The sequence below is a fragment of the Myotis davidii genome, unplaced genomic scaffold (genome assembly GCF_000327345.1).
Source record: "Myotis davidii unplaced genomic scaffold, ASM32734v1 scaffold200, whole genome shotgun sequence".
Classification (NCBI taxonomy): domain Eukaryota; kingdom Metazoa; phylum Chordata; class Mammalia; order Chiroptera; family Vespertilionidae; genus Myotis; species Myotis davidii.
The window spans coordinates 7,040,165-7,049,678 of record NW_006293700.1 but is presented as its reverse complement, the minus strand read 5'-3'; the positions used below and the strand labels follow the sequence as shown (position 1 = coordinate 7,049,678).

At 53.2% G+C, this 9,514-nt stretch overlaps 1 protein-coding gene across 1 annotated transcript in view; it reads right to left on the bottom strand.

Annotated features, from left to right (window-relative positions):
* FAM83A (family with sequence similarity 83 member A) overlaps positions 1 to 2,829 on the bottom strand; it is an 11,527-nt gene extending 8,698 nt beyond the window's left edge. The window contains exon 1 of the mRNA XM_015566293.1: positions 2,081 to 2,829. Within this exon, the coding sequence (XP_015421779.1) occupies positions 2,081 to 2,560 (480 nt within the window). The 5' untranslated portion in view covers positions 2,561 to 2,829. The remainder of the gene's footprint in view (positions 1 to 2,080) is intronic.
* Positions 2,830 to 9,514: the final 6,685 nt, after the last annotated feature.

The following is a 9,514-nucleotide window of genomic DNA, read 5'->3' as shown; positions in this document are numbered from 1 at the left end:
GGTGGGCAGGCTGTGTGGGGGGTGGGCAGGAGGGAGGGACCGAAGTTCTGGAAAATTTAAATTGAAGGAAACAATGGGTGGAGCACCAGCTTTTCATGTTCCTGGGCTGCTTCCCAGCAGTATCTCCAGTTCCGTGACAGGCGGCAATAGGGTTTGGCAGATGGTCCCGGCAGGCAGCCAGGAGTGTGGGCCGTGGTGGCACTGGCTGTGTGACCTGGGCAAGTCCTCACCTCCCCAGGCCTCGGATCCCACGCTGGACGAGGGTTCCTCCCAGCACCCAGGGCCCGTTCCTCGGTGTGCTGGCTCTGGTCCCTCTGCATGAGCTCAGTGCTCCCCCAGGGGTGGGCACCGAGGTGGGGATTCTTCACTGAAGCTGCCGCTCACAGGGTGAGCCACACCCCCTGGAAAGAAGCCAGGTTGGGGCTTGTGAAGCAAGTCCCCTGGCCGAGTCCCTCTCCTTCCCCCTTTCCCACCCAGCAAGGCTTCGGCTCCTGCCTCTGTGGCCTGAGGCCTGCTAACGTCCTTCCTTTCACCAGCACAGCCCGTTAGGAATTTAAAACAACACAGATCAGAAGGTTTCACCTAAAAGTAAGGCTTCTCAGCTCCTCTTAGCAGGAAGACTGGCTCTGTTGGTGCTGAGCTGGTGCCACCTTCTTTGCCACCGACCCCACCACTCCTCTTGCCCCTGGCTCCCACCAGCTTCACCCATTTTGTTGCCTGTCAGGCCTTTGCAGGCAGAGTTTGTGATACACACACACACACACACTCACTCACACATACACATACACACATACACACACACACACATACACACACACTCACACATACACACACATACACACACTCACATACACTCACACATACACACACATACACACACTCACATACACTCACACATACACACACATACACACACTCACATACACTCACACATACACACACATACACACACTCACATACACTCACACATACACACACATACACACACACACTCGCACACACACACATACACACATACACACACATACACATACACATACACACTCACACATACATGCACACACACATACACACACACTCTCACATAAACACACACACACTCACACACATACACACGCTCATACACACACATACACATACACACATACACACACATACACTCTCACACATACACACACATACACACACATACACATACACACACACACACACACACACACACACATACACACATACACACACATACACATACACACACACACACACACACGAGGGCTTAAGGATGAATGGGCTGCTCCCGCAGAGATGCCAGAGGGCTGGACCCCCAGCTACAGGCTGTCATTGCAAGTGGGCTGTGATCCCTGCTCAGAGCCTCCAATGGCTCCCAGCTGCCCACAGTGGGGAGAGCAAACTCCTTAGCACGGCTCACGACCTCTCCAGGTCCTGTCCCACCTCCTGCCACTCAACACTGAGTGACGGGCAGACTCAAGCCCACCATGCTCTATGTTCAGGCCTTGCCTGTGCTGATCCCTCTGCCTGGGCCCCCTCACCTTCCCTGCTTTGTGCCTGACTGGTGCCTACACCTCCTCGGGACCAGCCCGAAGCCTCTCTTTCTGGAAGCCTCTCCTGAATTCCCAGGCTGGGCCAGGCCCTCGCCTCTGTGCTTCCAGAGGAAGGAGCCACTCCAAGGGGCACATGCTGGTCCCCCGTCCTCTCTGACTTGCCTAGACCTGTCTGCACACAAGTGCGCGTGCAGCGCCTGCCTCCACTGGTGGTCGGGTAGAAAGGGGGCCAGGTTAGAGCTGATGTGCAGGAAAGTGTCTACAGCAGCAGGGAGCCTGAGTGGTGGGGATGGGGAGGGAAGCCGAGGCCCGGGCAGGACTATTGCAGGAGCTCAGTGATGGGGTGGCGCCTGGGGCCCAGGTGGTGACAGATGGGTTCAGGAATTCAGTGATCCCAGGTAAGGCAGGGGGTGGCATCCCTGACTCCATCCCTTAGGGCGGGACGCACCCCTCTGCCTCCTCCACCAGGCCCCGTCCCTCCCCGCCCCGGCCAAGGAGCCAGGCTCGGCCATCGCTACCTGGCTGGTCCGGGTGATGCAGCGGCGGATGAGGTCCCTGATGTTGCTGTGCTTGTCCGTCTGGAAGTACACGGTGGCGCTGGACGGTTCCTTCAGGTAGGGCTTCTCGGCCGAGGCCCAGGTGTGCAGCAGGGCCGGCTCGCTGTCCTCCGAGGCCACAGGGTAGTAGGTCCCTGACTGCAGGGAGCAGGAGTCCAGGCCCTTGGTCCCGGCCTCGGCCCCTCCCGGGGTGTCCGGGGTACAGGGGGGCTCCTTGGCCTGGGCCTGGATGTACTGGGTCTCCGCGGAGGACAAGAAGTCCACCTCGCCTTCCTGGCTGAGCACCTGTTGGTAGGCCTCAGGCCCGCCGTCCAGGAGGGCGTCTGTGGCCAGCCGGGCGCTCTCGTGGTCGCTGAAGTCGGCCCTGGCCAGCGGGACCCACTGGCTCTTGACATCCTCCAGGCGTCTCCGGATCTTGCCCACGTGCCTTGCCCGGCTCATGCTGCCCCGACCCTGGTGGTGGCGGGGAGGCGGCACTCCAGCTGCTCCTGATGTCCACGGCGGGGAGTGGAGCTCCTAGCACCCAGCTCCCGGGACTGCTATGCGCCAGCGTCGGGGCTGGCTGCCACCTCACACCCGCTCCCAGCAGTCATTTCCCGCTGCTCTGAGCAATGCTCACCTGGAGAGAGCACCAGCCGCCCGGGCGGGGCTCATCTCTCAGCGACACCTGCCCCGCCCGCCCCCCTGCCAGGGGCGCTGCTCCATCACGCCCTGGCACTCAGCCTGGGAGACGCCCTCCTCCCAGCGCAGCGGCGGCCACGGTGAGCCGGCTTCCCGCCTGCTTGTTGCACAATCTCCCCGAGACCCTCGGGTCCTGTTACACAGCCGGGAGCCTCCCCCAGCCCATCACCTCTGCGGGCCCCTACTGTGCTCCTCAGTTCAACACCCAGGATTCAAAGACCAGGATCTCCCGCGGGGCACATGCTGCCCCCAGTCCCGCCTTCCCACCTGGTGAGCCGGGAAGCTGGGCACACGCCAGTGCTCCCCCTCTCTCCTGGTGACACCCCAGCTCCCGGTCCTCCCGTTGCTCTGCAAAAGCCCTTTTCCCCAGCTCTCTCCGCATTGTGATTGTCCTGGTCATAGAACACATTGCAGATTATTCCTACTCAAAGGGCGAGAAAGATGCAGCATTTTCCTTCCAACCTCCACTTGTCAGCGGTCAAGGCTGCTCCCAGGGCCACACTAGTTCCCCACCGCTGGCTGCCCTGTGTGCTCGCCAGCACAGCTGTGACGCCAGAGAAGGCCTTCAGGCAGGCACAAGTGCGCACAGGAGGAGACTGGAGCAGCGAGCGCCAATGGGGTGCCAGCAGGGCACTGCCAATATCTGCCAAGAGAACTGTGCCAGAAGCCCAGGATTGCATGGCTTTCAATCAACTAGTACAGCAGGAGCCAGAGGCCCCTCGGTGGCAGGGCTACTCTTTGGAGGAAACTTGCTAGAAGCATCCATAACCTCCTCAGAGCTGTGGTCCAAGTGGCTCAGTCCAGTGGCAGAGCAGCATTTTCAAAAGCACGGCCCAAAGAAGAGAAAAGGAATTTTAAAAGAAGTTTTTCTTCTCTTTTGAAGGATATTTGAAGGAATTCAACTCACAACCCTGAGTAACCCTTCCTTTATTCCATTTTACCTCCTCATCACAATCCCTGGAACCTTGAAGAGGACAGACCTAATCAGCTCTCTCCCCCGTGGCCTCCTCAGTGCCATGCCAAGACTCTGGTTGAGTCCTTTGGAATAGACAGCAAATGCACCCTCTGTGCTGTCACACCCAACCCCCCCCCCCACTCCTGTGCTCCTGGCAGACATTACTAGTTGATCACAGAACTCTTTCCTTGGGAGCTGGGGACTATTCCCTCACTACTCCTTAGAGAACTCAAATTGGAGTCCTCATCCATTGATTTTTAGAGAGAGTGGAAGAGAGAGGGAAAGACAGAAATATTGATGTGAGAGAAACACATCAATTGGTTGCCTCCTGCATGTGCCCTGACCAGGGCCTGGGCCAGGGAGGAGCCTGCAACCCAACCAAGGTACGTGCCCTTGACCAGAATCGAACCTTGGGCCCTTCGGTCCACAGGCTGACGCTCTATCCACTGAGCCAAACCAGCTAGGGCTTGGATGTACTTCAAGTGCTCCAGCTTACTGATGGGTAAACTGCAGCCCAGAAAGGGAAGGTGACTGGTCACACAGCTGGCCAGTGATCGTCATCATCGTTGTCCCCCTCTCCTCCCCTCTGCAGCCCCAGCCCTGTGAAGTGCCATCATTCTTGCTGGGTCCTCTGGCTGGGATAAATCCCCCACCTGGGGCATTTCTGGACCAGGAAGGCTGGCCAGCTGTGGAGACACATCTTCCTACACGGAGACATCCTTATCAAAGAGCCGTCTGTTACAGCAGCTGAGGATTGCGAAGGGCCTACTCCTCTGTCCTGTGGCCTGAAGTGTAGTCTCTTCTGCTCCTGAGAACACCTGACAACGAGGGAAAGAACGAGAAGCCAATGAGAAGCCAGGCTCCTATGAGTGGCTTCCGGGCCTCCTTTATTAGGACAATGGTTCTCATTGCTGGGGATTTGGATCCTCCCACCCAGGGGGCATCTGGCAATGTCTGGAGACATCTTTGGTTGTGGCACCTTGGGGGTGGGGTGATGCTACTGACAGCTGACAATAAAGAACTCTCTGGCCCCAAGGTCAATAGTGTTGAGGTCGAGGAACCCTGGCGTAGGGGACAACTGACCCTCACCCCTGTGGGAGGTTCTTCCAGCCCCTGCCTTTATCCGCCCCTCCCCTCATCAGGAAATCCTTGCCTCCATCTGGACAACCTATTCGAATCTTTCTCAGCGTTCAAGGTCTCTCTTGATTCCCACCTATGCCAGGGGGCCTTTCTTGGCAATCCCCAAGCAGCTGGACTTGCTCCTGCTCTGCGCCTGAAGGGGCTGGTAGCACTCATCTCGGTCAGTCTCGCACTAGTTATGGGTGCACGGCCTCCTCGCCCTGCATTTCATTCCCAGCGTGCACAGCAGCAGAAAGCGTCCGTGCCTTCGGAATCGGCACAGCCAGGTTCATTGTGCCTGTGATCCTGGGTGACCTTGGGTAGCTAAGCTCACGGAGCTTCACTTTTCTCTGTCCATATGGTCACAGCTAACACTTATGGAACACGTCCAGTGTACCAGGTGCTCCTCTAAGTGCCGTGCGTGTGTTAACTCACTCGATCCCCCTAGCAGCCCTAGGAGTCAGTGCTGTTCCCATCTCTCATGGATGAAGGAAACTGAAACACAGAGGTTACCTACCGAGCTTGCCCAAGGTCACCTGGCCTGGAAGGGCAGTGCCAGGCGCCACATGGGAGTGGTCTGGTCCCAGGGTCCAGCTGCTAACCACTGGACCTTCTGCCTCTTTCGCGGGATGAACCCCAAAGGGCGTGAGACCTGCGGGAGAAGGCCCTGCCCCATTTCTGCTCCACTCTTTTTATTTTTAATATTTTTATTGATTTCAGAGAGGAAGGAGAGGGAAGAGAGACAGAAACGTCAGTGATGAGAGAGAATCATTGGTCAGCTGCCTCCTGCACGCCCCTAGTGGGGATCGAGCCCGTACCCCAGGCATGCGCCCTCGACTGGAATCGAACCTGGGACCCTTCAGTCCTCAGGCTGACACTCTATCCACTGCTCCACTCTTTAGCCTAAGACAGCACAATATTTTTCTGAGCCTTTTACATAGTTGATCTAGTTGAAACTTTACAACTGAGAAGCCTGTCAGACCCCACCCTAATCAAGCGATCACAGTGGTCCTTCTCAATATTGGGACAAGTAGAACCAAAGCTTGAGCCACCTGACAGGATGCGGTGAGAAGAGCACGCCATCACTTCTGGGATATTCCTGCCAAATGCACCACCTGGATTTTTACTGTTTCGTTTTTTTAAAATATTTTTTTAAATTTTTAAAATTTCAGAGAGGAAGGGAGAAGGAAAGAGAGATAGAAACATCAACGATGAGAGAGAATTATTGACTGGCTGCCTTGCACGCTCCACCCTGGGGGTCAAGCCTGCAACCTGAGCATGTGCCCTGACTGGGAATTGAACCAGTGATCTCCTGGTTTATAGGTTGACGCTCAACCACTGAGCCACACCGGCTGGGCATTGACTGTCTCTTTAAATGTTTTTCAAGTGACCCCAGAAGGAGGAGCCAGTCAGGCGATCCAGACTATGAGAGTTCTAGGGGAGAGGACAGCACCGGGACCAGGGAGGGCGTGGATAGTCTCCTTACGTGCACACTGCCTCCTGTCAGCTCTGCAACGTGTTCGCAGGTGAGGAAACAGGCAGCGGGAGGTGAAATACAATCCTCTGGGACCCAACAGCAGAGCCTGGCTTGGGTTTGCCTCCAAAGCCTTCACTCCCATCTGCTGGTTTAAGTGAGGATCTCCTCCTTTAGACTGTGAGCAATTTGGCGTACGGGGTAGGAGGTCAGGCAAGTCATGACTTAGCTTTTGGCACCACCACCCCAGTGCCTGGCCCAATTTGGAGCTGGCAGGTAGTAGGCATTCAATCAATGCTTGTTGGGTGAAGAGATGGGGCAGAGGCCAGCTAACCCACGTAGAATGTACACACATGGGATTCCAGAGGGTGTCTGGGGGCAGCCACACTGAGAGCCTGGGCTGCGGGCCCAGGAGCCTGGAGGAGCAGGGTGCCTGTTTGGCCGTATGGGGCAGCTGCCACCCTCTCCCTACCACTGCCCCATCAAGGCCTGCAGCGGCATGAAAATGGTATAGATCAGTGGTCGGCAAACTCATTAGTCAACAGAGCCAAATATCAACAGTACAACGATTGAAATTTCTTTTGAGAGCCAAATGTTTTAAACTTAAACTATATAGGTAGGTACATTGTTATTAACTTAATTAAGGTACTCCTAAGGCTTAGGAAGAGCCACACTCAAGGGGCCAAAGAGCCACATGTGGCTCGTGAGCCACAGTTTGCCGACCACGGGTATAGACTCATGACCAGTGACCTGAGACATGCGATTAGGTTGGAAATTAGTTGACATAATTCACTAGATGAGTAAATAGCTCGCTGTCAACACTGATCGGTCCATTCTGCATATAACAGCTCAGCACAAGCAGGCCAGGAGCCCAGCAGTGTTCCCGCGGCCGTCTTCAGCAGCTCATCCTTGGCACCCAGCAAAACCACAGCTTACTTCACAGGGCCCACGCTGCGAAGCCCCTTTGGTCTCTCAAGATCCCTACTTTCTTATTTTTAGTTTTATTTATTGTGGAGAGACAGAGAGAGAGAGAGAGAGAGAGAGAAAGAGAGAGAGAGAGAGAGAGAGAGAGAAACATTGATTTGTTGTTCTACTTATTCATCCATTACTTCTTGTATGTGCCCTGAGCAGGGATTAAGCCTGCACCCTTGGCATATTGGGATGATGCTCTAACCAACTGAGCTACTAGGCCAGGGCAGCAAGTTATCTACTCTTGAGTTCCTAGTCCATTGTTCTCGATTTCTTTCTTTTTTAAAAAAATTTATTTTTCTTTTTTCTCCTTTCTTTCTTTATTTTTTTTTTGTTCTCGATTTCTGATGCATGAAAACTGTGGCAGCTCCAATTTTGGCCAGCAAATTTGCAGAAGCTTTAAAAAATTACAATGAAAATTAAGGTCTAACTTAGGTGCAGTAAAGTTTACCCGTGTTAGTGTACAGGTCTATGAGTTTTGTCGAAGTGAATACAGTCATGATCAACATACAGAGTATTTCCAGAATTGCAAAAATTTCTGGCCCCTTCTGGAGCTTCCCCTACCCCCACCCCCTGGCAACCACTCATCTGTTATTTCTCCCTGACGTTTGCCATTCCCGATCGTCCGAGAATGGAATCACGTATTGTGAGCCTTTTGAGCCTGGCTTCTCTCACTCAGCGTATGCGCCTGGGGTTCATCCATGTGGTGGTTGTGTGTCAATGGCAGCTGCTTTTCATTGCCGAGTATTGTTTCATTGCAGGGATGCACCACAGTTTGTTTATCCATTTTCCAGCGGAAGGACTCTGAGTTGTTTCTGGTTTGGGGTCTCTATAATAATAAAAGTATAATATGCTAATTAGAACAGACGTCCTTCTGGATGACCTCCCGGATGAAGCTGGGGTTGTGAGGGAAGCTCAGGTCCCAAGTACCAGAGGGAAGCTGGTGCTGGCAGCTGGGGTAAAGGAGGCCCACTGTTGCATGAATTTCGTGCATTGGGCCTCTAGATTATGAATAAAGCCACTGTAGATATTAATGTATAGGTTTTTGTATAAACGTAAGTTCTCATTTCACTTAGATAAATACCTAGGAGTGAGATTGCTGGGTATTATGATAGGTGTATAGATAACGTGTTTAAAAAAATTTTTTTTCAATCGATTTCAGAGAGGAAGGAAGAGGGAGAGAGAAACATCAATAATGAGAATCACTGATCACCTGCCTCCTACACACCCCCTACTGGGGACTATGTGTCCCCGACCAGAATCGAACCTGGGACCCTTCAGTCTGCTGGCTGACACTCTGTCCACTGAGCCAAACAGGCTAGGGCTAGGTGTATAGATAACTTTACAAGAAAATGTCAAACTGATTGCTGAAGTCCTGTACCATCTTGCATCCCACTAGCTGTGTATGAGACTTCCAGTAGCTCCACATCCTTGTCAGTGCATATATTTAAAAATGATAATATGCATTGCTGGTGACAGCAGGGTCTGCTTGCGTATTTGTGGGGTCCAGTGCAAAATGAAAACGTGGGGTCCCTTGTTCAAAACAAAAGGAAAAAAAGTGGCAGTAATGGTATTAAGATACAAAGCTTTTTTTTTTTCTGCTGCAGTCTTTTTGTTGATTTCTCATGGTGTTTTTTAAATTTGCCATTTAATGTCTTAAGGGGACAAAAAAGTAAAGTTCAAAATTATGAGCATGAATTTCACCAGTCATCTTTATATTATGCAATGCCATTTTAAATGCAGATATGAGAGCGTTGAACTTGTAGGCAGAATCGCTGAAATGACACAATTTGTATGTACTTTGTTTACGCACGCATTTGTGTTGCGTTCTTCCCAGAAAGTGGAAATGCCCCACAAAACCAACTCAGTGGTTTTGTTCCACTTCTTGACGTGTGCACGTTCTGCCAACACTGTCTACCTGTGGCTCACTGACGAGCACCCCTCCTGCTCTAGGGACCAAAAGGTTGTGAGGGTGAATCAGTTCGGTGTGGCCACTTCCTGCTTCCCTTCACGGAGCAAGGACCTGCTCTGACCTGGGCCAGTTGGCTCAGGTGGTTGGAGCGTCCTCCTTTACACCAAAAATTTGCAGGTTCGATTCTCACTCAGGGCACATACCTCGGTTGTGGGTTTAATCCCCAGTTGAGGTGCCTGTGGGAGGCAATCGATTGATGTTTCTTTCTCACCCCCACCCCCTTCC